General features: G+C 51.7%; 13 protein-coding genes across 13 annotated transcripts; 8 read left to right on the top strand and 5 right to left on the bottom strand.

Moving 5' to 3' along the window:
- Positions 1–170: 170 nt before the first annotated feature.
- J4E82_009104 (uncharacterized protein) lies at positions 171–1,291 on the bottom strand (the record flags this gene model as incomplete). The annotated part of the gene is made up of 2 exons (XM_051735332.1): positions 171–1,056; positions 1,107–1,291. The coding sequence occupies 2 exons, from the start codon at positions 1,289–1,291 to the stop codon at positions 171–173; spliced, it is 1,071 nt and encodes a 356-aa protein (XP_051584922.1).
- A 1,144-nt stretch (positions 1,292–2,435) lies between these two features.
- On the top strand, positions 2,436–2,910 carry J4E82_009103 (uncharacterized protein; the record flags this gene model as incomplete). The annotated part of the gene is made up of 2 exons (XM_051735331.1): positions 2,436–2,674; positions 2,784–2,910. 2 exons carry the CDS (start codon positions 2,436–2,438, stop codon positions 2,908–2,910), a joined length of 366 nt encoding a protein of 121 aa, XP_051584921.1.
- Positions 2,911–3,827: 917 nt separating this feature from the next.
- J4E82_009102 (uncharacterized protein) lies at positions 3,828–4,301 on the top strand (the record flags this gene model as incomplete). The annotated part of the gene is made up of 2 exons (XM_051735330.1): positions 3,828–4,093; positions 4,163–4,301. The coding sequence occupies 2 exons, from the start codon at positions 3,828–3,830 to the stop codon at positions 4,299–4,301; spliced, it is 405 nt and encodes a 134-aa protein (XP_051584920.1).
- Positions 4,302–5,039: 738 nt separating this feature from the next.
- J4E82_009101 (uncharacterized protein) lies at positions 5,040–5,396 on the top strand (the record flags this gene model as incomplete). Its single annotated transcript, XM_051735329.1, has 1 exon — positions 5,040–5,396. One exon carries the CDS (start codon positions 5,040–5,042, stop codon positions 5,394–5,396), a length of 357 nt encoding a protein of 118 aa, XP_051584919.1.
- A 290-nt stretch (positions 5,397–5,686) lies between these two features.
- J4E82_009100 (uncharacterized protein) lies at positions 5,687–6,677 on the top strand (the record flags this gene model as incomplete). Its single annotated transcript, XM_051735328.1, has 3 exons — positions 5,687–5,969; positions 6,023–6,242; positions 6,293–6,677. The coding sequence occupies 3 exons, from the start codon at positions 5,687–5,689 to the stop codon at positions 6,675–6,677; spliced, it is 888 nt and encodes a 295-aa protein (XP_051584918.1).
- Positions 6,678–7,033: 356 nt separating this feature from the next.
- On the bottom strand, positions 7,034–9,539 carry J4E82_009099 (uncharacterized protein; the record flags this gene model as incomplete). Its single annotated transcript, XM_051735327.1, has 3 exons — positions 7,034–7,210; positions 7,268–9,373; positions 9,423–9,539. The coding sequence occupies 3 exons, from the start codon at positions 9,537–9,539 to the stop codon at positions 7,034–7,036; spliced, it is 2,400 nt and encodes a 799-aa protein (XP_051584917.1).
- Positions 9,540–9,916: 377 nt separating this feature from the next.
- On the top strand, positions 9,917–12,268 carry PRP43 (DEAH-box ATP-dependent RNA helicase prp43; the record flags this gene model as incomplete). Its single annotated transcript, XM_051735326.1, has 2 exons — positions 9,917–12,100; positions 12,152–12,268. 2 exons carry the CDS (start codon positions 9,917–9,919, stop codon positions 12,266–12,268), a joined length of 2,301 nt encoding a protein of 766 aa, XP_051584916.1.
- Positions 12,269–12,649: 381 nt separating this feature from the next.
- J4E82_009097 (uncharacterized protein) lies at positions 12,650–13,453 on the top strand (the record flags this gene model as incomplete). The annotated part of the gene is made up of 1 exon (XM_051735325.1): positions 12,650–13,453. One exon carries the CDS (start codon positions 12,650–12,652, stop codon positions 13,451–13,453), a length of 804 nt encoding a protein of 267 aa, XP_051584915.1.
- Positions 13,454–13,745: 292 nt separating this feature from the next.
- Positions 13,746–14,336, top strand: J4E82_009096 (uncharacterized protein; the record flags this gene model as incomplete). Its single annotated transcript, XM_051735324.1, has 2 exons — positions 13,746–13,997; positions 14,094–14,336. 2 exons carry the CDS (start codon positions 13,746–13,748, stop codon positions 14,334–14,336), a joined length of 495 nt encoding a protein of 164 aa, XP_051584914.1.
- A 636-nt stretch (positions 14,337–14,972) lies between these two features.
- Positions 14,973–16,713, top strand: J4E82_009095 (uncharacterized protein; the record flags this gene model as incomplete). The annotated part of the gene is made up of 4 exons (XM_051735323.1): positions 14,973–15,222; positions 15,283–15,403; positions 15,456–16,493; positions 16,551–16,713. 4 exons carry the CDS (start codon positions 14,973–14,975, stop codon positions 16,711–16,713), a joined length of 1,572 nt encoding a protein of 523 aa, XP_051584913.1.
- Positions 16,714–18,632: 1,919 nt separating this feature from the next.
- On the bottom strand, positions 18,633–20,192 carry J4E82_009094 (uncharacterized protein; the record flags this gene model as incomplete). Its single annotated transcript, XM_051735322.1, has 5 exons — positions 18,633–18,722; positions 18,778–19,239; positions 19,290–19,706; positions 19,754–20,055; positions 20,105–20,192. The coding sequence occupies 5 exons, from the start codon at positions 20,190–20,192 to the stop codon at positions 18,633–18,635; spliced, it is 1,359 nt and encodes a 452-aa protein (XP_051584912.1).
- Positions 20,193–21,354: 1,162 nt separating this feature from the next.
- Positions 21,355–22,890, bottom strand: J4E82_009093 (uncharacterized protein; the record flags this gene model as incomplete). The annotated part of the gene is made up of 1 exon (XM_051735321.1): positions 21,355–22,890. One exon carries the CDS (start codon positions 22,888–22,890, stop codon positions 21,355–21,357), a length of 1,536 nt encoding a protein of 511 aa, XP_051584911.1.
- Positions 22,891–24,666: 1,776 nt separating this feature from the next.
- On the bottom strand, positions 24,667–26,463 carry J4E82_009092 (uncharacterized protein; the record flags this gene model as incomplete). The annotated part of the gene is made up of 6 exons (XM_051735320.1): positions 24,667–25,135; positions 25,199–25,611; positions 25,673–25,743; positions 25,795–25,956; positions 26,015–26,113; positions 26,163–26,463. 6 exons carry the CDS (start codon positions 26,461–26,463, stop codon positions 24,667–24,669), a joined length of 1,515 nt encoding a protein of 504 aa, XP_051584910.1.
- Between the last annotated feature and the right edge of the window lie 152 nt (positions 26,464–26,615).

The following is a 26,615-nucleotide window of genomic DNA, read 5'->3' as shown; positions in this document are numbered from 1 at the left end:
GCCATGAAAGATGCTGCGAATCCCCTGGGGGCTCTACTGAGACCTGCTATAGCCTTTTGCAATTCGGATTTATCAACCAAGCGTTCGGTAATGTGCGCCTGTGAATTCGCTTTCTCGTGTGTTGCTGCAACGGGTCGCTCGCGTTCCATCCTATTCTTCATAGGGTCTAGTTACGCCGACGCCTCAATCTCTTGCACTCTCGCCAAAATCTTCGCTTTCCATCTCGTATAATCTTCCTGCTGACGCTCACCCAGATAATCAGTTGCATCCTGCATCATAGTACCCAAGCCAATATAATCACTGCCACCAGCCTTCAACCCCATACCCTTCGCCTTGACTGCCGCATTATCGCTCATCTCCACGCCTTCCATCTCATCTCCATCACTCTGAGGCTTCACACTATCGAACCACTGCATCTGCAACCATCCCTCTTCTTTTGCCATCTTCATCGTCTCTTCTATCTTGATCTGAAGCTCCTCGTCTGTAATGTCCTTGGCAGCAGGTAGTTCAACGACAGCCTTGATTGCTTTCGCCAGCCATTCGTTGTATTGTTGTACTGAAACCTCTATGTCTTTCATGCGCGAGTAGACTAGGAGAAAAACCACGACGATGAGACTTAGTACGCGCGTATCGCTGACATCCCCATAGGACAATACTGTGGTTCTTTTAGGTCGCTTGCTGGGTGATTCGGCGGCAGCGGCGGACATTCGGGATAGCAGCGGATAGATAGACTCTACTCCTGTGTATACGTGGGGTATAAGACCGGTGTAGTCGAATGACTTTGCCAAGGCGCGTATAGTGGGCATAACCCATTCTGGTGCTTCGCCATTGCTTTCAACCCTCCTTGGTGTTTTCCTAGCGCCCAACGGCGTTTTTGACGGTGTGTTGCGTGCTGATGCCGGAGCTGAAGCTGTCGGCTTTCGCGGTGTAGTTGGCTCGCGGGTCGCTGTGCTCTCTGGGAGTGCGCTGCTAAGGTAGTTGTATAGTTTCTTGTATATGCGTGGGGGGCAAGGCGGTCGCGATTGGATGGTCGGGAGGTTGAGACGCTTCTTCAGCCTTTTAGATGTCAGCGTGATGCCAAAACGTGCGTTGGGTGCTCTTCATACCTCTCACATGCTAATTGCGCACATGCGTATGGTCGTGCGATCTCTTCGTCTGGCTTCATCGATGTCGCGACGCTTCGCGACCGCGTCAGTAGCGAAAGCGCGAGCTCTATCAGCTCGGCTGGCAATGGCCCGCTCAGCGTGGGTATTAAGCCCGTGAGGGCTTGTTCTATGCTTGCTCTGCTCATATTGTGCGCGAAATGGATTGAGTCTGAATATGGGTCTGGACGTTTGATCCTGTGTCGATGTTGACGCGTGAGGTCTCGCGTTCTCACGTGCACGCTAAAGCCACCCCTCTTCGTCATCACCAGCATCGACGTGCCCTCTCTCCCATCTTCTTGACCACATTCACTAGACGGTGCGAACGATTCAAGATGCCACAGATTTCTCTCGTGTTCCTATCACCAGGAAGCTATAAAACACCTTTGAGGCATACACCATCATCCCGTTTTCTAAGACATTGACACGAAATATCGCGACAGCCTTCAGGGCACATTTCCGGTTTCGCGACGCCGAGCACCGGATTTTTAGAGCACTGCATCCATTGTAACATTACAACTCTCATTTTCGCCTGTATTTGTCGTGATGCTGCTAAACTTGCTCGTATCACATCTATCTAGGGAACTGGTACGACCACTTCGAGCGCTACTTATTTCCAGTCTCCTTCGTCATACCGTTGCAGTAACACCTCCAACTATACTCACCGCTACCATTGACCAATCGGCGTTCGCGCTCCCGTAGAGATGAAGTAGCAAACCGTGCCAAGCACACCAGAGCTATGTTATCGACACATATATTACGCCATGCTACTGTTGCTAACGTCTCGAATACATTCCAACGTTGTACTGGAGAGGCGCGGTTCGGCGGTCAACCTGCTCCCAACTCCGAACACGTCGACTCGGCCTGACCGACATATTGCACATATGGCTCCTGATCGTGTTCACCGTGTTTGATAGGACATTATAGTAGGTGCATTCGTCAGGATAGCGAAGGTGACATCCAAACAGTATTTGTGTGTAACTCCCGACATCCATGATAGGCAAGGAAGGGAGGACCAAAGCCATGCTGATGACGGGAACTTGCATTTTGACAGCTCGGTTACGACTGGCGAAAACATTTGAGCATGAGCTCATAGCGACTCAAATGTGGTATTTAGGCTTCGCACGCTTTCTGTTGGAGCATCGTACACCATCCAAACTACACTCATAAGATTGTCTTCAAAGGCCTCCAGCCCTGTTGTAGCCTGCACAACCACGTCTCCGACATCCTCCGCGATTTATCAGTGACATACCACGTCTCTATCGAAGCCAAATCCATCGATAGATAACTACGATGCAGCTCACCGCCATCCTCACGAGTTTGCTTTCTACCTTACCTATCGCACTATCCGCACCTACCTACGGCGAGCCGTACAACTGCGGCTACGTTCTCACCGTCCGGAACAGCAGCGCCTACGCTGGTATCTCCGCATACTCTGATTGCACAGCGATCTACTACAACCAATCGATCCCTGGATATCAAGACGCCTATGCCTACAGCCTCTATGGGGGATGTCAATGCTCATTCCATTTGTAAGTCCCATTGATACACGGCGTCCTTGTCGAGACAACCCCCTCGTCGGAGTCAGACTAACGAAGGCGAACATACACTCTCTGCGCGGTGTATACTAACAACTACTAGGAGCGAGGAGAAGTGCAAAGGAGCAACCAATCCACCCATGTACGAAGGGCCGACTGGCACACCCGGAAAGGAGCCCTGCTTCGAGGACCCGAATCCCAAGTGGTACAAGTGCGCGACGATTGGCTAACACATTCATGAGTGGGTCGGATAGACATGAAGGATTGATGGGTAATACTATAACTGAGTACATCTTTGGTATGTCAGTGGTGGCTGAGCTACTGACTTGGCCGCGTTGACGATTATTTGTGGCGCTGGTAGATTTCATCATGACTTGGTTAGCATAATAAAACTTTTCCTCCATCATATTCCTCTCTTCATCGTAGCCGAAATGTTGATGTTCTAGCCCGAATGAATGCGCAGTTTCGTTTCTTGTGCATGTAGTACATGAAGACACTGCGAACGCATTCAGGCTTTTTCCAACTTATTTGTCAGTCCCCAAGCCTATTGACAGTTCCGTTAGTCTTCTCGGTTCTAGATCGAATTATTGCATGTCATTGATATCTCTAATACGAGTAGGATTCACTCCTACCACGCCTCACATGCGAGATGGCGTCTGGATTGACGTTCGAAGAACAGCGTCGGCCCCCATTCACGCCACAACAGTGCATGATTGATGAGCTGGCAATATAAATGCACGTATGCGAGCTTGAATCAATACTCATAGTGTCCGGAGTAGTGGATTTGTCGTTCTCCGCGCGTTTTGGATCCCGTGGAAAGCGCGGCCCGAGCCATAGAGCGCGAGCCCTCTGCGGGCTCGGCCACACATTCCTAGAATGATTCAATCTTACCGGTGAACGATCTCGAGCTGCATGCGAATGCGTTATGCGGCACGACCTGGCGTGTCATCGTGGGTTGATATAAAAGCAGGCAGGAAAGGTCCACCTCCTACTCCTTCTCCACAAGCCGAACGATAGTGGACAGCAAGATCGACCCCAGGCTCCTATCGACACTTCAACGCAAGTAACACCCGCCTACAAACCGCATGTGAGACAGATACTGACCTTGCACACCGATCTCTAGGCAATTCCTGGCGACCTTAACAATATGCATCTCCTCGGCTCTTTCTCTATCGCCTTCCTGGGCTTCTCCTCGGTTGCTTTTGCTGCAACCCATCCCCGAGACTTCTCTCACACAGCGCGTAGCGTCTTGACAAAGAACGACAAATGTTACATCAACCCAAACATCTGTGCCGAGGTCATGATCGGAGATAAGGTCAACCAGCAGCTGGGCTATGATGGGTGCCAGAGGATCTTAAACCCAGACAAAGTCACTGGTATCAAGATGTTGAACTGCGAGTGCAACTTGTACTAGTGAGTACATACTACCTCAACTTCCGCCCGAGGCACTGAATGTCTACGTGCTAATGCTTGCTTATCTAGTTCTGTCGACTCCGGATCCTGCAACAGTGGCGTCGATGAGACTATCGATAGGCTTGGACGCTGTGACATTGTCACGGGGAAAGAACGCCGTTGGAAGAAGCAGCCTGATTTCTGGAGCTGCCATAACCCTCCCGCTTGAGCGCCAATGTACATACTGTATATCGCTAAGCCCTGCGGCGGGTTGTAGTAAGCGATCGTTTTCAAGGGCTGGGCCCGAGACTAGAGCACACTTTGTCGGATACGTTATTGTTAGTTTTGAGTCTCGAACGGCAAAGGCCAAGCGTTCGTCTTCTAGCTTAGTGCTTAGGGTTCAGCTCGTAGTTCAGCTCGTAAGAAAGTCGTTCTCTTGTAGCACCTAATACATACTAACATGTTCTCTTTATTCCTTTTTTTCTTTGCTTATCTTCGGTTCCACGGTAGTCATCGATGCTAGAAAAACGCTATTATCTGTAGGATAAGTATAACCTGTCAGTGCCCGTTTGTGCAACATGAGTTGTCGTACCGGCCCACAGTTGCAAGACAGTCACCAAGGCAAACGCTCTTGCTTCAACAACACATAAGGCAGCGACAAGACGGAGGCGCTCGTGACTACCTTCCATAGGTGATTGGCCTCATCTTCTTCTCCTTCCAGCCCTCGGTGTCCTCGCTCCAGCTGTCTTCCCGTCGAAATTGATAGCTTGCAACTCAAGAGATCATTGTATTTCTACGATGCACTTCTCCACAATACTCCTCGGCGCCTTCGCATTCGCATCTGCCATTGTAGCTTCTGAGCTTCTCAAGTAAGTCAGCCCCCTTCGAGATCGCATCGGACCATACCGTGTCGGCAGAAGAAGTCAATCGACAGCAAAACGCTATGCACGACAAATACTGCAAATGAATGCTAACGTTCACCAGCGAGGTGGGCTACGTTACCGACAGCGAGGGCAAGGTTTACCAACTCGATATCACCGGTCACAACAACGTTCGCGTCATCAGCTCCGAGAGAAATGATGGCTACTACATCCAACCTACAAGCTATCATGTAGAGTCTGCGCACGCTTGTAACTTCTACAGCGAGGCGACGCGTGGTGTTGGATATCTCATCGGCGAGTTTCCGGGTCCTGTCGAGGCCGACTTCAGTAGCAATATCTGGGCGGCATTTTATGAGTGTTGGAATGAGGATCTCGAGCCCACGTCTCCTCCTGGTGTACCGGTTCGACGGGGTAGAGTTTTTGTGGAACCAGGTAGTCTTTAGTTGCAGTACGAGGGACGCGAACGTTGTCGATTTTGCAACTACCAGAGGTGCATACTAGAAGCCTTCACTGTATCCAGTTTCGACGTATGATGATGTGAGCGAAAGCGCATATTTTTGCAGTACATGTTAAGCACGACGTGAATAGATAAGTCTGTAGTCCAAAGTTGTTGCATTGGATGCGTTATCGATAAGCTCATTCGATCGGCCCACTTTTACTTTTCGTCGCTGCGTCGCGAACTCTAACATTGCGCCTCGAGCAAATCTCCAACCACACGTCACATACCTCGACCATGATCCGAAAACAAGCCCGAGAACGTCGCGACTACCTGTACCGCCGCGCTCTGACTCTCCGCGATGCTGAGCTCGCTTCGAAAAGAGCAGCACTGAAAGCTTCCCTCGCCAGCGGCAAGCCTTTGTCCAAAGATGTCGCCGAGGACCAGACCCTGCGCCAGGACTACAAATACGATGAGAGCAGGGCGGATAGGACAGCAGAGGAAGAGCTCGGGCTAGACGATGAGTATGCGCAGCTGTCGGGCGTCGTAGATCCGCGGATATTGGTCACAACTTCGAGAGGTACAACAGCCTGGGAGATGCAGCATGACATGGATATGCTGACGCTGAGATAGACCCGTCAAGTAGACTGGGCACCTTCGCCAAGGAGATCAGATTACTGTTACCCACAGCCATACGATTGAACCGTGGAAACATGATCCTGCCAAACTTGGTCGAGAGCGCAAAATCGGGCGGACTGAGCGACATAGTCTTGCTTCACGAGCACCGAGGAACGCCCACGGCATTAACAGTTTCGCATTTCCCTCACGGCCCAACCGCCAGCTTCTCACTACAGTAAGCACTCCACCAGCGTCTTGCACTGTCCATTTACTCACACGTCCCAGCAACGTCGTTCTCCGCGCCGATATCCCCAACGCCTCCCGCGGCACAGTCTCCGAATCCTACCCCCACTTAATCTTCGAAGGCTTCTCCACCAAGCTAGGACAGCGCTGCGTACAGATTCTAAAACATCTCTTCCCGCCCCGCGAAGCCACGGCAAAGGTCGGTAACCGCGTTGTCACGTTCAAGAACATCGAGGATACGATCGAGGTGCGACATCACGTCTTTGTCAAGACAGGTTTCCAGTCGGTTGAGCTGGCCGAAGTGGGACCGCGGATGAGCATGCGATTGTTCGAGATTAGGGCAGGGACGCTGGATAATAAGGAGGGGGATGTGGAATGGCATCTTAACCAGTACACGAGGACGGGACGGAAGAAGGAGTACTTGTAAAGTTGATGCGAGTATGCTCGATTGCGAAAAGAACAGGTCGATTTTGGAGAAGAGCACAGCAGGAAGACCATCATGGCGCAAAGGAGAACTTTTTTTTTTCAGTTTGAGATACCACGAATCATAAGCGATATCCTGAACTCTGGCGTGCGAGCGACTTGGTATCCCGTAGTGAGGCTACATAGCACGAGTGCGCTCCTCGTGCACAAACCCGTCGTCGTGGCACCGCAGTGGAGTTACAAGTAATTATGTAACATGGCCCTGGTGAAGAACTGGTGAAGCAAGATAATCAGCAACTTTTTGTCCCGCAGGTGAAGTGGTATCTAGCAGACACTAAGAGAACACTATCAATATCCCTTTCACATCATGCAGCCATTGGACTTGCTCGAGTGGAGATCAGATACACTCAATCGTATCCTCTGTCCGTTGATCGTCATATAACTCTCAACAAGCCATTCATACCACACCTTGCGATCATCCGTCTGTCTCCAGAAACTGACTTCGACCTCTGAGTTTGCAGGAAGCTGCATGGGGTTCTACACGTGACGTCAGTTCTCGTCCTCTATACATGGTCATGTCCAGCGGATACATACCTTGAGTGGGAACAAGATGGGAAACCAAGAGATCATATCCTTGCTCTTCTGCTCCATGGTAACAGGGTTCGTGCTGAGTTCCACAGGCCCTTCAGACCCGCTGTAGAGAACGGTTTCAAAATACGCGCCGAGACCGTGGCAGACACCGGGCTCCTGGATGGGGAAAGCAATCTTGCAGTAGCGTAGGTTGTGTTCGTTTGCGCCGTCGCCGCCGCTGAAGCCGCCTCCACCACCTACTGCCGAACCGCCCTTGCGCAGCGAGGACTGAGCTAGAACCGAAGGCGGGAGGGGGTGGGTAAACTCCCATGCTGTTCGCACGTTCGGTGTAAGTGGCGCTTCTAGGTTGAAGTGCTGCATCTTGGTGCCGTTGCTCAGTTGTTGGGAAGCGATTGTTTCTTGGGACTCCGTGGAGAGGTAGTCGAATTGTGTCAACATGACTACCCAGGGGATGTCAAAAGCATTTGGGTCGACGCTGGTGCTCCTAGTATACAGATCGGACCAAAGCTTTGGAGTGGCGATGGGGGTGAAGTGCGCAGTATAGCTGGACGGGATCGAAATTCCGTGAGTTGGGTTCAAGACATGCTGGACACCGTCTAGGCACTCCGGCGACAGTTCGTTGTCGGCAAACGATCCGAGAAGCTCACTGACGAGAATGTCTACTTTGCCGAAAGTACCATCTGGTTGTGTTGGGCCTTTCCAGGCTCGCATATCCGTTTTGACAACAGTGACACGTCCTCCCCATGTCTCGATGTTGTGCCTTTGCAGTAATACGTAGGCGTTGGGGTTCTTTTCAATGGCGTAAACCTTGACGGGGACCCCAGAACTCGCGCTGGCATTGAGTGCACGTGTGACAAGAGGACCACGACCTGATCCTACAACGGCGACAACAACAGCGCCGTTATCGGAACTAGTCGATCTTTTCTCGGCGTGCCAATCTTTCAGCGCCTGAGCGATAGCTCGCTCGTACCACGCATACTTGATCGGGTCCTTTTCAAATACTTCGTATGTGATAGATTCGAGGTTGTCCGTCAGGGGTTGCAGTGGGCTCTGTAGGTAGTCCTGGAACCCACCACCAAACCTTTCGATCTGGCTCTTGGGTGGCTGATTGCGCTGCAGGTATCGTACGTAGCTCAGGTGAGGAGTTGGGTCGTTGCTGCTACTGCTCTTCTTGGGAGCCTTCTTTGCGATCTCAGCTGATTCAGCTGGAGTCGGAGCGGCCATTGTTGAAGCCCCAGGGCTCGGTGCATCCTCTACTGTGCGAGGGGATAGATGGCCGGTTGAGTATGACATTATCATATCCGGGTCATCGATGCCTGGTAGTGGGCCGACATCCGAGATGAGTAGCCAAGGTCCACGCTGTAGGCGCATGCAACGGAATATGAAGACCTGGTGCGCTTTGGAGAGAACAAATGATTGGCGAGCATTGACAAGGAAAGACGAGGCCAACAAATTGAGTAGTCTTACAGGCTCGGAGAACCAGCGTGATTGGACAGCCAACGATGGAAGTCGACGCGGAAGATCGAGCATGACTGACAATCTGTTGTGGTACTTGCAGATGGATCTGATGGTGTTCCAAGCGTCCCATGAGCTCCAAGAATCAACGTTCTTGGCCTCGGTGCTTGCTTCAAACTCTTGTCTTGCGAAGCGAGCTAGGTCTCCCATGTCGTCGCTGATCGAGTCTGACTGTCTTCCGTCCATGGGCATCTGGATGTGCAGCTGGATGTAAGATCCAGTGACGAGCGCTTCCTTGATGGACCGAGCATACTGAGATACGCCGGTCTGTCCATGGGCGAGTCTCGGCCCGGGGATGACCAGATTGGTAACACCACAAAAAGCAGCATAGGCAACCTCGAGATGGAAGACTTGTCGCGACAAATGCGAAATGATTGGGTCTGGCGAAGAGAGGTCAATCCAGGAGCTAGTGAAAGCTACCAGTTGACCGATGATGTCGTTGGGAGTAAGCGGCGTATCAAAGTTGTCCAAGGCTGGTATCAAAGGCAGCGGTTGGTCTTGCGACTCGGCGAGGGTCTGGGTGTAGGAGTTGAGGAGGCTCAAGACGCGGTTCTGGAAGTGGTCGTTGGTGATGGTGCTAGTAAGCATATCATACTGGAGGTTGTCAGCCAGGGTCCTTTGTGCAAGTCGTCGACTCACTTACACCGAGATCTTGGGCATGCTGGACCAATTCGGGCGACACATGCAGGGTCCGCTTCGACTCATGCTGGCCGATGTAAAAGACGGGGAACGACTCGTCCATGCCTTCCGAGTAATCCATATCAGGGTCGGAGGTTATTCGGGCCAATATGGGGGTATTTTGTCAGGCGGGAGAAAAGTTGGTGAATGTTGCGGACTACCGCGGGGTCAGCAAGGTCGCGGATGCAATACTGCGGCGCACGCGACAGGGGGAAGTTGGACGTGAGGACTTGGGGTATGGCGCTGGACAGGAAGAAGGGACCACCCAAGGTGGAGAAATGTATATTTACTACATGGCTGCGTGTGGATTCTGCTGTGGTGCCTGGCAGCCTGTCGTGGTTCGCGCCAAGCTAGAGAAGTCGCGGTAAGTGGAGCTACTTGGGCCCGTCGCATAACTTTTTCTGGGACGGCGATTGCAGTCGCCCTTCACACGCGCGCCGACGACGCCCATCCACCACAATGACTGCCATGACGAAGCGCGAATACGGCGACGATGACAGTGCCCGCGTCAAGCGAGTCAAGACCGAGTCCAACGGCGAAGGCAAAATGGACGCGGCGGCGAATCCCTACCTGGCGCACTGGAACGATGAGAAGCCCGTCAAGAGCGAGTACAGCGGCGCCGGCACAGGGCTCCAGGGCTTCAAGCGCCATGCCACCACCACGGCGCAGGCGAACGCCGCCGAAGACGGCCCCAACAACGCCTTCACTGGACGCCCGCTCTCGAGCAAGTACATGAGCATCCTCAAGAAGAGGCGAGACCTGCCCGTCCACCAGCAGCGCGACGAGTTCCTCAAGCTCTACCAGGAGTCGCAGATCCTCGTCTTCGTCGGTGAGACGGGTTCCGGAAAGACGACTCAGATCCCGCAGTTCGTCCTCTTTGACGACCTGCCGCAGGAGAATGCCAAGATGGTCGCCTGTACCCAGCCGCGTCGTGTCGCTGCCATGTCCGTCGCCCAGCGTGTGGCCGAGGAGATGGACGTCGAGCTCGGCGAGGAGGTTGGATACAGCATTCGTTTCGAGGACAAGACGGGGCCCAACACCATCCTCAAGTACATGACCGACGGAATGTTGTTGCGCGAGGCCATGAACGACCACAACCTCACTCGCTACAGCACCATCATCCTCGACGAAGCTCACGAGAGAACCCTGGCTACCGATATCCTCATGGGCCTGCTGAAGGAGGTTGTTCTGAGGCGGCCCGACCTCAAGCTCATCATCATGAGTGCTACGCTCGATGCCACCAAGTTCCAGAAGTACTTCCACAACGCCCCACTGCTCGCCGTTCCTGGACGAACCCACCCCGTCGAGGTCTTCTACACACCCGCGCCCGAGCGAGACTACGTCGAAGCCGCCCTGCGAACCGTCCTTCAGATCCACGCCACCGAGGGCGAAGGCGATATTCTGCTGTTTTTGACCGGTGAAGAAGAGATTGAGGACGCATGCAGGAAGATAAATCTCGAGGCTCAGGACCTCTCTCGAGAAGGCGGTGCTGGGCCACTTGTGGTATACCCGCTGTACGGAACTCTGCCGCCCGCACAACAGCAGAAGATCTTCAACCCTGCGCCTCCACCCTCCACCCCAGGCGGCCGTCCTGGGCGCAAAGTCATCGTTTCCACCAACATTGCTGAGACATCTCTCACTATCGACGGTATCGTCTACGTTGTGGACCCTGGTTTCAGCAAGCAAAAGGTGTACAACCCTCGTATCCGTGTCGAGTCTCTCCTGGTTTCGCCCATCTCCAAGGCCTCAGCCCAACAGCGAGCTGGTCGTGCGGGACGTACGCGACCTGGTAAATGCTTCCGTCTTTACACCGAGCAAGCTTTCAAGAAGGAGCTCATCGAACAGACCTACCCCGAAATTCTGCGATCGAATTTGGCAAGCACCGTTCTTGAGTTGAAGAAGCTCGGAGTCGATGATCTGGTACACTTTGATCTGATGGACCCACCTGCGCCAGAGACGCTGATGCGTGCCTTGGAGGAGCTCAACTACCTGGCATGTCTCGACGACGAGGGCGAGCTCACCACACTTGGAGGGCTTGCCTCGCAATTTCCCCTGGATCCCGCCTTGGCAGTCATGCTCATCACATCACCCGAGTTCTACTGCTCGAATGAGATTTTGTCGCTTACTGCGCTACTCTCGGTACCCCAAATCTTTGTTCGCCCAGCCAACAACCGGAAGCGAGCAGACGAGATGAAGGAGCTTTTTGCGCATCCCAAGGGCGACCAGCTTACCATGCTGAATGTCTACCACGCATTCAAGAGCGAGGAGGCACAAGCGAACCCGAAGCAGTGGTGCCACGACCATTTCCTCTCCTACCGAGCCTTGCAGCAAGCCGACAACGTCCGTCTTCAACTCAAGCGCATAATGGAGCGTGAGGAACTCGAATTGATGTCAACACCATTCGAGAACAAGAAGTACTACGAGAACATTCAGCGTGCGCTCGTGGCTGGCTTCTTCATGCAAGTCGCCAAACGCGATGGCAACGGCAAGAGCTACATTACCGTCAAGGACGAGCAAAATGTTCTTTTGCACCCTAGCACTGTTCTTGCTGAAGACAGTGAATGGGTCATCTACAACGAATTTGTCTTGACAACCAAGAACTATATCCGCACAGTGACTTCGGTCAAGCCCGAGTGGCTATTGGTGAGTTGTCATCATACCTTTGTACCTAATTATGACACTAACCTCTGCCAGGACATCTCACCGAACTACTACGACTTGTCGCAGTTCAAGAAGGGCGAAATCAAGACAGCTCTGCAGCGGGTGGTTACCAAGCTCCAGCGTAAGGAAGCAGAGAAGCCCAGAAGATGAGAGGTTCCGGCTCCGCTATGAAATCAAATGTAAAACAAAGGTCCTGGGCGAGCTTAACATTAGCATCGGCATGAGCATCATGCAAATGATGCCTGATCTGGTGTAGTAAAATTTGGCGTTGGATTTGCCTATAGATCGGAAAACATACCAGAAGATATGCACGCTGTCACGAAGCGTATTTAATTGAGATTCTATGCTACCTTCACTTTTCACTGATACATGATGCTGGTGGTGGCTAGTCGGATTTATCCTAGCGTCGACCCCCACATATCGGTAACTTCACACGCCGACATCTCCAACTTTTTTCCAAGCTCAGGACTTCTGCGACAACGCGATCGCAAACCACACTACGCGCCAAGATTCACTCACGCTCTCCCGAAAATGGCACCAGTACAGAGCGACGATGCTTCCTTATTCTACACCGAGCGTATATCGCAATACGTTTGCATCCCGCCTTCATGTCTCGCAGATCCCTTCTCAGCAGTGTGCGCGACCGTACTATCACCGCTACTCCTCACATACTTCCCACCTGCGAAGGGTGTGGTCCTCGCATACGAAGATGTTGAGCTGAATAGCACACCACCAACCGCCGCAACATCGAAAACCAAGAAGTCACAATCTCAACAGCAAAGCGAGTCAAGTTCTGATGATGATGCGCCCGCGGAGCCTTTACTACTCAGACACGTTGATGAATACGCGGCGCCGTTCTTTTGGGTTACTGCCTCGTTCATTGTGTGGCGACCAACGCGAAATGCCCACCTGACCGCTCATATCACGGACCAGGCGAAGACTCATCTCACGCTCGCACATCTCAACACCTTTCCCGTTAGTATACTCAAAGAGTGCCTGCCCTCGGACTGGTCGTGGCATTCGGAAGAAGCTGGTCACATGAAGAAGGGCTGGGATGGACGGTTGTCAGATGAAGGAGGTTGGTGGGTGAACGGAGATGGCGAAAAGGTTGAAGGAGAATTGCGCGTGAGGATACGGGACGTTGATGGCAGAATGGATGGAAAGGGCAAGGGTAAGGGCTTCCTACGTGTCGATGGAGCCCTGATCTCTGAAGAGGAGATAAAGCAGGCACAACAGAAGAGCGGGAAAGGGAAGAGGAAGGCTACTACAAGCGCCATGAAGGCGACACCACAGAGACAGGCAGATGGAGAAGTCATGGAAATTGACTCAGACTAGTTGTCGGAAGATGGGACGTTGTGCGCGTCAATCTGGTCGCATTTTTCATGGGATACGCGGCATCTCATCTGCATCAGAAGGGCGTTATGGCGTTCAGAATATAGGGGGATGCAAACTTCAGCATCTAGGATACCACCACAAATGTACAACCTTCACACGCTCCACTTCCCGTCTTTGTGTGCACAGACCAATCAGACAACGCACACCTCCGGAACTCCGCATACCGCGGCTTTCGTTGAGTGAAACTTGCCATCCCACCTCCCTCCACCCCAAACAACTCTCACTTGCTGTTATGTCTTCATCCAAGAAATCTTCGTCCTCGTCATCCCGCAAATCCCGATCGCACGATCCCATCTACGAATCAGGCTATAGCAGCAGTAGATCCTACGGCACAACCTACAGTTCCATGTCGCCATTCTGGACGATCGGCACGCTGCTCGGTGCTTCGAGCGTTGCGCTCGGCGCTTTCGGTGCGCATGGGCTGAAGCAACGGATTAGGGATCCAGCGCTCATTGCGAACTGGGGAACCGCTGCTCAATACCAGGTACATATGCTCCCCGCTTCACCAACGCGTGCCCCTCTTCGCACACCGCATCCTCCTCGCCTTTGTGCCCATGGACCCTGCTAACGACACCAACAGCTTGTTCACTCCGTCGTCCTGACCATGACCTCCGTCGTCGCGCCGGGAAACACAATCGCAATGGCCCTCTTCACTGCGGGCATGACCATGTTCTCTGGAAGCATATACCTACTTGTGCTGGATGCCAAGAAGTACAAGTCTTTGGGGCCCGTTACGCCCATTGGCGGGGCCTGCCTTATTGCAGGCTGGCTTGCGCTTGCGGCGAGAGGAAAGATGGTCACACCTCGACCAAGGTCGTCTTGAAGACAGGATAAAGAGAATTGATGGACTAGAACATGTAAAACCAGATGACACGTACGAGGTCAACATAGTATGAGACACACGGGACCTTGCAAGCCTAGCGCACGAGCATGATGAATGACAACAAACTGTTTTTCTTCTGGCACACCCTTGCATCAACTGCGATTGCTCGCTACTCAACAGCCCTTCAGATATCAAACGTGAGATGAAAATAGCCACACCGGTCTTTCAGCGTCCATTCGAGGGCGACTAAGTCCAGATCGGAAACCCTAGCTCACATGACTCGAAACCGGCCCCCACTCCGCACGTACAAGTCTGGACCCTCATTTCCAACGTCTACACCAACCTTTTGTGTGATGGCGTTCCGCCTTACCACTCGATCACATGTCGGTATTTGCACGGTACTCGCTCGCTCCCGAATAACCGCAACAACCGCAACGTCTAACGTCTATTGACCGTGTTTCCACTTTGCCCAGTGACCTCACCCCACTTAGATACGCATTTTCTGCCGCAGACATGCTTCAGGCCCCCCTGCAACTTGACACGATAGCGTCGTCTCTTTGTGCGAATAGAAAATAGTGTAAATGCAATGCCTTCTCGCGCGACAACAGAGGTTTCTTTCTTGCATTGTTCTCCAAAATGGATTCAGAAGGTGTCCATTCGCAGTCGGCATCATGGTTTCCTCCAGTGGGCTATATGCTAGGTCTTGCGGGTATCTGGCTCGCATACAAGATTCTGGAGGCCATCTACAACATCTCGCCATTCCATCCGTTGAGCGGAATCCCAGGACCAAAACTAGCGGCAGCGACGTACCTGCCTGAATTCTACCACGATGTCATTAGGTTCGGCTGCTATACAAAGGAGATCGCGCGCATGCACAAGGTGTACGGTGAGTAGACAAGCAGAAATTGTACGCCAATACAGGCATAGAAGCTGATGTCGCATCCAGGACCAATCATCCGTATCAACCCCAACGAAGTCCACTGCGACGACATCAGCTTCGCTGACGAAATCTACGCCGTCGGTGGCCGAAAGCGCGACAAGCCTGTACACCAGATCAATGGGTCAGCGCAAGTCTCTCGTATATCTTTCATCCATGACTTCCAGCTGACAATTGCACAGTCTTGGAGAATCCGGTTTTGGAACCGTAGACCACAACATCCACCGCCTTCGCCGCATCCCCCTAGCAAAGTTCTTCTCCCGCACAATGATAACGCGACTCGAACCCGATCTTCATGTTGACGTCCAGAAGCTCTGTGATAAGCTTCTCCGACAATCGGGTGATAACAAGCCATTCGACGTCACCATGGCATACAGCTGCTTTACCGCCGACGCCATATCCAAATACAGCTTCGGTGAGAGCTTTGGGTTCCTCGACCAACCAGGCTGGTTCCCCAATTTCAGAGAACCAACTGCCTCGATCTTGCGTCCTGTCTTTGTGTTCCGCTTTTTCCCTTGGACGAAATCTACTACAAAGTTGGCAGCGACGTTCGTCGATTACTTGCCCAAGGATATTGCACTCATGGTCAAAACATTGCAGATTGATCTGCCAGCCAGAGTACGCAAGACTAAGGAGGACATGGATGCCGGTATTACGTATGATCGACCGACTATTTTCGCGAGTCTTTTGCAATCCGATCTCGAGATTCTGGACAAGGAACCCCAGCGTTTGTCCGAAGAAGCGCAGGCTGTGCTGGGTGCTGGAACGGAAACTACAAGTTGGGCGTTGGCGGTCATGACTTATCATCTACTAACCAAGCCGGAGATTCTTGCTAAGCTCACCGCAGAGCTAAAAACTGTTGTGGATGACCCGAGACATCTATCATGGCCTGTATTGGAAACGCTGCCTTATCTTGGAGCCGTCATCCAGGAGGGCTTGAGACTGTCCTATGGCGTTTCTAGCCGTACTGCGCGTGTGCCCACTGAAGAAAACCTACTCTACCGTGGAGAATGGAACAAGAAGTCCATCCAATATGTACTTCCCAAGGGCTATGCCATCGGCATGTCAGCTTACGTCACACACCATAACGAACGCGCTTTTCCCGATTCCTACGCCTTTGCTCCTGAGCGATGGCTAAACGAGAACAACAACAGGAGAAAAGAAGCCGAGCGTAGCATGTTGACATTTTCGAAGGGAAGTCGTTCTTGTTTGGGAATGAAGTAAGTGCAACACATTCATGTGGATCTGGCAGGTGGTTTCTAACATCAATCTTGCAGTTTGGCTCTATGTGAGCTTAATTTGTGTCTGGCTGCATTGGTGCTGCGTGTTCTACCGCAGATGCGATTGTCGGATACTACTGAGGAGGACGTAACATACGATCACGACATGTTCGTGCCCATGACGAAGGCGAACAGAGGTGTAAGAGTAACGATCGTTTGATGCGGTAGCATCCTGGGAGATCAAAGACCTTAGAATCAGTTTAGTGGATCACCACGAATAGCAGTGCTTTAGTCTGTCACCACAATCGACATCGCGCGCTTTACTTTCCAAATGTATGGGTTAGATGGCAGCCTGACATGTCTGTGCAGCAAGAGTAACCGAAGAAACCCAACGTCGAAGTTTTGATCTGATCAGAATTCTCCGAGTTTGGTATAGTTGATGCGATATTAACTTCATGTTCGAGCCGAGTCACCGAATCAAGCTAGCCTGTAGAAGCGGAGCCGCCGAGTGCTGGTAAACCTAATATCCTGTGATTGGAGTCAGCTTCTTCAACGTCAATATGTTAACCAGCAACCTCCTTCTCATGGTGGACATGAGTCTACCTACCCAATGTTGTCGCCATTTGTGTCTGCGGAAGCTGACCTGGAAGGGGAATATTCCCGACTCGATGGTCTAACAACCGCCATCATGGTGATATCGTGTACCTTCCTTGGGCTATCCCTGATTGCCATCTCTTTGAGAACCTATGTAAGGCTTTCAAGAAGCCTTTTCAGGTTGGATGATGGCTTCATGATTGCCGGTGCTGTAAGTTACTTCTTACACAGGAGGTGGGACAGGAGCATATCCTTTGCGAGTATCTGCTCATTCGAGGTGCCAGGCATTCTACACTGTTGCTATCTCTTTGACAATAAGAGCCCTCGTCGTCGGTATTGGAAGACGCGACAAGCACCTCGATGCATGGCACTCAAGTGAGGCGATAAAGTACTACATCATCTGGATCCTCATGTATGTGACCGCGCTCGCGACAGTCAAGTCCTCGATCTGCACGACGATTTTCTACGTCACCGCGACACAGCCCAGACTGCGCACCGCCATATATGCGCTACTAGCTACGACATGGGCGTCCTTCTTTATAACCTTCGTCGGCGTCCTGCTATACTGTCGTCCAGTCAGTGCGACATGGACTCGGCAAGGAGAATGCGCACCGATATCTACTTTTGTCATTCTCGGCCATGTTGCTACTGTTTCGACAATCGTAACGGATTTTGGACTTGTGGTTGTGCCAGCCATCATCCTGTGGGATACGCATATGAAAAGGAAACGGAAGTTGCAGGCTCTAGGATTGCTATCGTTTGCCTCCGTGTAAGTCAATCGATCTAATCAATAGCAAACATATTGCCCTGCTGCCGATGGCTGACCTCACCAAGGGCGTCTATCATCACAGTTGTTCGGATTCCTTATATTAACAAGTATGAGGATGGCAAAGACATACCGTGTGCGCTTTGACACCATAGACCTTGAAGTCATCTTGTTCACGAATGCTAATGTGATGGTTAGTTTGGGCTGCCCATATAATACTTTGTTCGAACGTCGAAATAGGAGTCGGTTGCATCGCTTCATCAGTGCCTTCTCTTCGACACCTTCGGCACCTTCTCCACCGAACAGACGAACCCGTTTGCCTTCGGCATAGTTGTAGGCAAAAGTTGGCGCGCCTACGTTGGAGTTCCTTCACTATCGGGAGTCCACCGTGGCGCAGGCCTGTGGAGATGGGCATCAGACTATCATCCATGAGTCGCAGTCACCCAGAGGACGATTGCGAGCGATTGCAAGACCGAGTCTCGATGCAGAGCGATGCGCAGATGGATCTCCAGACGTTTTGTAGAAAGTGGATGCAGAGAGTGGAAGACACTCACGACAAAGACGCAGATGCTATACCTGATTTGAGGGATGTGGGGAAACTCATAGCATCGAAAGAAACTCCATCAAATGCGTCTTAAGATACTATTGTTCATTGGGGCGTAGCATTTGCTGCATGAAAGCCTATTGCGAACATTCACATAATCCTGGACACCAAACGGCGATAGTCCTGCCTCCTGCCCTGCGCACGATTATCGTCCTTGGCAAGTGCACATCGATATCTACTGCGATGGAGGAGCGGTCGTGTTTTGTGTCGCCTCCTTCCTCTGCACCCATCCGAACCTCGGCGAACCGTTGTTCATATCAAAGATCTAGAAGCCTAGTCAGTACTGCTTCACTGATCTAAGTAGATTCATGATGACTTACCGCATACATGGCTTTCAATACGGCATCGCCGTAGATATCCATGTCCATGGATCCTCTGCTCTGAATACTTCCGTACACGTTACCATTTCCGGCATCGGCGAAGCCCAGATCTTCTTTCTGGAATGTCACCATGGAGTCTCCAATGGCGAGCTTAATCTCTGGCAAATCGTCCGCGGATGTAGAGGCAGGGAAGACGTAGCCTTGGTTGTTCTGGTCGTACTGGGCGCCAGGGATAGCTTTGTAGACAGCATCCACAAGAGCGTCATCAACCAAGCAGAGCGTGGTACCAGTGTCCATGATGGAAGTGTTACCGGATCGGTTGACAGTCTCGCCATTGATGGTGGCTGATGTAGACTGGATCTGCCAGAAGCCTTGGCTGTTGTCAACATCAGCGTAGTTGGGCTCGGAGGCTCCAGAGGCGGTCATGACGTCTTGGTCTATGAAGCCGAAGGTGTAGAAGCTCTGTAGGCATGTTAAACAAAGAACGCAAACATGTGAAGGATGGAACTTACTTCTCCCTTATCAGCTTCGTTCGCATCACGCCAGCTGCCAAGGTATGCCGTGAAGAGCTGCTCCTTGGCCGTCTTCTGTGCGATGATGTTGTCGACTGGCGTCTTTTGCGGAGTTGGAGAAACAGTGTTGATGGAGCTAAACGCCAATCCGAGCAGTCCACTACCATTTCCCTGTGCGAACTGCTGCGAAAGCTCCTTTGCGAGCTCTACAGCCTGGTTCTCAACCTTGAGGCCACCAAGATCCACAACATCGGTGCCTACATCACCGCTTGCTGATGAAGAGTCGCCGTATGAGATCTTCCAGGTCTCGCCATCAAGCTTCTTGAATGTGCTTGACTTGGAGGGGTCGAAAGCGACCTGCTGGTTCGAGGGATTGGCAGAACTGAGGATGTTCTTGGGAAGCTCAGTGGACCAGACCTGTACGTCTTAGCATATATCACGAGAACTTAGATGGGCTCACATACCCAAAGATCCGAAGATCCTGTATCGAAATCCAAGTACAACTTCTGTTCAGGTGTTCCGACACCGACTTCGCAGAGATATAATGAGTCGTTCTGGATGTCTTCAGCGGGCACTTCGCCCTCAGCTCCACCTCCATCGCTTGGGGCTGCGGCCTTGCTCTGCGCACCACCCGGTGCTGACGTTTGCTCCCGCTTCCTCAAGACGTAGTGTGATCGCATGCGGCCGCCGACTCGTCCAAACTTGCCTTGCTGTGACATGACCTTGGCTTGGAAATATGGGCCTGGCTTGGTCGGATGGAAGCCATCTGCGCATGTCAGTTCAGAACTTAAGAGAGAATGTAACAGGTCACCTACACTTTGTCATCGCGTAGACATAGCTCTTGACCCCAGCGGGCTTGTAGGCAGGGCTACGCTGAACAGCGAGACGCTGTAGAGATGCCATGTTGTTACTAGATTGCTCAGTCGATGGTAGTGTAGGTTTAATTCAGCAGATTTGTGTTGTAGCACTGGTGTAATGGAGAATTGGAAATGAGTAATTATTTTGCTTGAAGTGACGATGAGGCGGCATATATACCTTCGTGCTTTCCACCAACGCATGCATCACACCCACCTCGAAGCAGCAAACCTACCTGCCCAACTCCAAGCGCTCCAATCATTAGCTCTCGACCAGGAACCGTCGGGCACATCGGCCGGAATGTCGCAGCAGTGGTCATGGGCTTGCAAGCATGCGACCAAGCTTTCCAAGCTTTATCAAGCTTTCGTTAAGCTCCAGGTGATGCATATGGTGCGTCTGAAATATTGCACTTGCAGATCACACGCACGATGATGCGGGATAATACGGTTGTGGCGTTTGTAGATAAGGACCCGGACGGGTACAGAGCGGTTGCGGCTGTGAGTGTGCTGTCTAGGTACCAGTGCAGCTGCGTATGCGATGTACGTGGGCCTGGCCGATCTACAATTCTGAAAAATATGTGAGGTTTCTAGATCGATTCGATGGATGCGTCAAGATGCGACTTGAGACCCTATCGGAAGCGCCGCAGACCGCAGCCACGTCTCCCCGCTTTCTGGGGATTCCACCAGGCGGATTCGCAGCCGCAAGCGTATGCCCTGGCGATGCACGAGCAGCAAGAAAAGTTCCTTGTTTGTGTCTTGTCTCGACTTCGCCATGTCCACGTGTAGCGTGAGTATGTGGTGGTTTCAAACTGCCTAGGTTCAAAGGTACAGGTGGGATGATGACGTCAGTAGGTACGCGTCATCCCTGATACATGTCAGGAAGCTTGTCATCTGGTCGCCAGCCACCTCACAACATGCTACTCGCCCAAGTTATCGCGGGTACAATTCCATCCGATATAGAATACAAACGACCTATTCGATTATAGACATGGGTCTTCAATTATGCTCCGCGACAGCTTATGAGGATTGATGACGAGTAATCTTGACGCTACCTATCTAAGAACTCCAAATGAACGCAGAAGGAAAACTATGCATGCTTGCTTATGAGCGCCAGAAGCCATCCACGCATCTGAAAATCTTCGCTTGGGTAACACAAGTATCATCAGGACGATCATCAAGACAATGGACGATCGATGTTTACACCAAAATCATCACGCAGTCCTAGGCTTGAACATCAGATCGCATCGATCATGCCTACTTCGGTATCCGTTTGCCTCGAACGGCGCCATCTTCTCTGGTGTTGTCTCAGGTGCAAGTTCGATTCTGAACGCTCTGAATGTCGCCGCCAAGATGAGTCTCATCTGATAGGTCGCCATATTTCCTCCTGGGCAGCGCCTCGCTCCTACACCGAAAGGCACAAGCATCTTCCGACGCTCGGCGCTATGTTCGTCCTCGACGAGCCAGCGTCGCGGGTTGTAGGTATCGAAGTCGGGGAAGAGATCGGGGCGCTGACGAGACATGCTAAGAGATTGTGTAGTCACAACAGTACCGGCAGGGAGGTGATAATCAAGGACGTTGATACCTCCAGCGGGGACGAGGCGTGAACCTGTGAGAGCGACAGGTGGGCGGAAGCGCAGACCCTCTTTAATGCATGCATCGAGGAGTTTCAACGAGTCAAGCTCTTCATAACCCTCATGAGCGGCTACCTCCTTGTATAGCTCTTCCTGAAGGCTCGGGTTCTTCGCTAACTCGTAGTATATGAAAGCGAGAGCTGATGAAGTCGTTTCAGTGGCAGCGAGTACCTGTCCCGCCATCTCTGCACCAATCTCTGGATCTGTCCACGATTGCTCGACGGGGTATTTGGCGTCTGGTGCAGTGAATAGCTTGTATACGTTGTCAGTTGGCTCTTCGCTCACTTCAGCGGCTTGTTTACACAGCGCTGCGCCCAAGTCGAATAGCTTGTCACTAGATCGTACCCGGAACCGTGGGTGCGCGAAAGGACCGTACTGAAGCCATGCGAACAACCATTCTGGAAGGCAGAGACGCCAGACGACAAGGAAGTTGTATTCGCCGACAACATGGGGAAAGTCGCTGCAGTCAAGGTCAACTCCCGAACCACCCATGACGACTTGAGAGTTCTTAAGAGTGGCTATGCGCAGGTGGTATACGATGTCTTCGGATTTTTCGCCGTCTGACTTTGCGAGATCGCGAACCATGGCTTCGATGTTGGTCACGAAGACGTCATGCCAGAGCTTCATGTTCTTCGTGGTGGTGGCGATCATGACTGGATGTCGTCTCTGGCGAGCAATCGGGTGTTGTGGGTATGTAACGGTCCAGTCATGACCGCCTACACGCAAGGCTCGGATGGATGTTGGCGAAGTGTCAAGGTCTTTTCTTACAAAGATTCTCTCCACTGCCTCGGAATCGTTGAGTATAACAAGGTTAGGAGCGATCCTAACAATGGGCCCATATTTAGTCATGAGCTTGTCTGCCTCAAAGGACAATCTGCCATGCCATCGCTGCCAGCGAATCCAGGCTGATGATGCTGAACTGATCCAAGGCCCTGGTATAGCTCGCAAAGGGTCGATGTGCGCGCGGTAGATCATCTTAGTAACTTGAGAGACAACGAGCATGACAAAAAGAGCGCCGACGAGCTTCCAGCGTAGCACATAGTCGCTTGCTATTGCGCCTTGAGCGGCGGCGGGATAGTCGGCCAATAAGCCGCCTGAAAAGGTGTCGTTTGACATGATAGAGAATGAAAAAGTAGTCTTCGATGAGCAACGCAGAAACCCACATTACCCGAGCTACATTATATATTTCGCTGAGGTGCTCTGTCTTGTATCACCGTTGCCCTATCCTTCGCCAAGATGGGTAATCCATGTGCGTCCCTGTGTTGAACCCATAAGCCCGACGCTGGGGGACCCTGATACCCGTGAGCACCAGAGCCTCAAAGTTCGGACCTATTATAAACTTTGTACACCTGGGGGTCTCGGTAGTTGAGGCTACTAGGTGCATGGTATAAGATTCGACCCTGTATATCGTATAAGCAAATGCGAAATTGATGCTTATTTCTAGAAGCACACTATCTGGTCAACGAAGTTTTACGCGCCTTCTTGGCAACGTTTGTGTAGAGAAAGGCTTTCCAGGCCACAAAGGCATGTGTTTGTTTCGACATGACTGTGTGCCTCTTCCAGGAAGTAAACGGCTCGTATTTGTCAGCCCTATGATTGTTGGGGTCGGCAGATGAGAAGGGTAAGTGTATGCAGTGAGTGGCCGAGGTAAGTGGCAATAGTAAGCCATTCTGGAGTCATTGGTGATGTAGAAGGCCCGAGACTCCAAGATGAAGTACAGTGGCGCACGTGTACGTTCACTGTGCGTTACCTGCTTAGGTAGTTATCGACCGTCCAAGCACTTGTACTGCTGAGCGATCGTCAGTGTTCATAGACCCAGCCGGCAACTCAAGACACATAGCTCCAATGAGAGTGCATCTGATTTCAGAGACACTAGTCTGGCATGACATCCCGAGTGCGGAGAGGGTGCTGTTGAGGATCACAAAATTACTGATGCCCAACAACAGGGTAGAGAGTGAGTCCCGAACTCAACGGGGGGAGATTTTCGTTGTTCAAACGGCCCGTAGCGTGATGATCGTTCGCGGCAAAGCTCCATTGTCATGCAGTCTGCGCTTGAACGTAGGATGATACACGGGACGTGGCAATTTTTGGGGGATTCGACCGGAAGAATGTGTTTCACATGGAGGGCAGCACTCGTGCTCAACATGCGCTTAACTCTACTGGGCCGAAGTGCTGTGCAAGATGCAGCGCGTGCTGCCTCAAGAAGCGACTATTTACAGCTTTGATGTTCACGGGGAATGTGGTGTGTGAACTGGCGGAGTAAACAAGGTTTTAGTCATGGTAGCCACGTAGTCAAAATTCATTGATCCTCGAAGAGAGTTCTCTCTCTGTTAGAGACAGTCAGCTTTGAGTGGGCTTCCAATTCTATCCAAAGCTAATCTTGAATCAATGAACGCATGAGGTTTACACTGGGTAACCTTGGGCTACGGATTCAAGCCAACCTAAACAAAAGCAAGCATATTAGGGTGATGGAGACAATTCTCAATGGCATTGCCGTGCGTTGTACGGACACTCGTTGAGGTCGTGTCAATTCAGCGCGTGATGGGCATGATCCTCGTAAGTGATACGTCTGAACACAAGATGCAAAAATAAGATGAAGCCAATGTTATTCGCAAGGTTCAAATACGAGCTTTGCGACAGCGCGACGCTCACGGTCGTTGAGTAAGCCTGCAGAATGCAGGAAAGGACGTCTAGATCAGGAGAAAACAGACTTTACCGGTTTGGGGCGCGGATCTACATCGCGCCTTCCGCGCAGAAGCCGGGACCTCGGTACGTACCTGACCCTGGCCCATCGAATCTCCCTTCCACGATCGCGGCCTCACTTTTGCGTCACTCGGTTATTCTTGCATCGTATACATCTTCCTACATTCTCTTCGCTCTTGTACGACAAGATCATTTGTCCTGCTTCTCGAGCTTCTCCTCACCAGCAACAAACAACTCTTGTCCATGCAGCATTACGTCAGGCTGCGGCTTTGGTAGGTAACTCGCGATCACTGGCATCAATGCAGCCACCAAGACGCCAAACCACAAGACGGCAGATGACACGGCAAATCCCTTTAGGTTACGTGGCCCCTCGGCGCTGGGCCACAGGAAGCTTCCGTAAATGTAGCTCGTGTGACCAAACGAGTTCACCAACGCGATAGCTATAGATCGCTTACGTGTTGGCTGAGACAGAACTTCGCTGGTCCAGTTGAGAATCAGAGGTATTGTTGTGTACATCGCGCCAGTCTGGACACACAACATAGCATACTTGACCGCATTATTGCTGACGAGGAGAGCTACTAGTGCAGCGATTCCAGCAAACCCAAGCAGGCCAGCATTGTGCCATCTTCGGTCTTGGGTCTTGTCCGAAGTCCATGACCTATACAGCGGACATGCGATTAGCCAGTATCTTTTAGCTCGTTCTTGCATGATAGCTACTTACCAAAAGAGCTGAAATACCGCGCCGCAACTCCAAATGGGTACCGTCATCCACTGGGCACTAGTGCTCGTATAGCCCATTCCTCTGAGCATGGTTGGAATGAAGTAAGACACGGTCAGCGCCAAACAATTCGCCGTATAGATGATCAGAAAAAGATAGGTTCGACCATCTCTGATCACTGCGAGGAACGCCTGTAGTGGCGTAAGGGCCTTTTCTTCGGTATCCCACGACTCGTCCCGATCGCGGAGAATGCGGACATGAGCAAGAAGGCGCTGTTCCGGCGACAACATCTTGGAGTCAATCGGCCAGTTGGGAAGAACGAAATACACTGATGTGAGGAGGCAGTCAGCAGCGTCAACGTAATTGACGTGGAGACTACTCACACCCGAAACCACAGACAATCGTAATTGCGGACTCTATGACAAGCAACCAACGCTAGCCCGGAATCCCACGAGCGCCGTCCAGGCTAGATATTACTGCGCCTGCCATGATGCCACCCAGTGCGGGAGATACGCAGCCCGACGTGTAAAAAATGCAAAAGCGCTTGCCTGGAGATTCGGTCAATGGCTCATGTCATGAACATTCAATGGCGTACATACCGACTTCTTTCTTCGTGTACCAGCAAGTAAGAATGAACAGCGCGCCTGGATACAACCCCGCCTCGATAGCTCCGAGAAAGAAGCGTCCAATAAGCAAACCTGTCGCGCTTTTGGTTTGTGACATCCCGAGAACAACACATCCCCAAACCCACACGATCGTGGCTAAATTAATATCCATCAGTTCTGCCATAGCACATTCTACCTCATTGAGCACACATACATAAATAGATCGAAGGCTTCACCTTCATCAGTATCATGTTCGAAGGAACCTCGAAGATGACGTATGCCACAAAGAAGAGTGATACAAGCATTGCATACTCTATATGTTGTCAGCTTACACTTTTAGTATGCTGCATTCAGACGCTTACGGTTGTCAGAGAGTCCAAGATCCTCGCTCATACCCGCCGCGTTGGCGTTGGCGATGTTGCTCCTGTCGAGATGCGCAAGGATGTACATCCACCAAAGGATTGGAAGCAATACGAAGTCAATCTTTCGTACCAAACGTTTCTCTTCCGCGGTACCTGGCACATAGCCTTGTAGTGCAGCTACGATTGCTGCATCTTCGACCTCTCCATGTTGTATCTGCGGGCTGCTCTTCTCGTCGTCTGGTATAGAGGGGGTTCTCAGTGTCATCCTCGGTGCTTCCACATTCTTGGACGTCATGGTCATGATTGCCTATATGGAGAGATGAGAGTAACAGGTCGTTTGGAGGGGATAACAGACGAGCAGAGAATTCAGCCGACCGAGACAAGCATTGGGTTCAAAACATATACTTGCATGTTGGCGGCTGCACACTCCCGGATGCCTGTTCGCATGACACT

Source organism: Alternaria postmessia, assembly GCF_024291825.1.
Source record: "Alternaria postmessia strain BMP 2775 chromosome Unknown scaffold_82, whole genome shotgun sequence".
Classification (NCBI taxonomy): Eukaryota; Fungi; Ascomycota; class Dothideomycetes; order Pleosporales; family Pleosporaceae; genus Alternaria; species Alternaria postmessia.
Note: the sequence above shows the minus strand (reverse complement) of the source record. Positions and strands in the feature narration are given on the sequence as shown.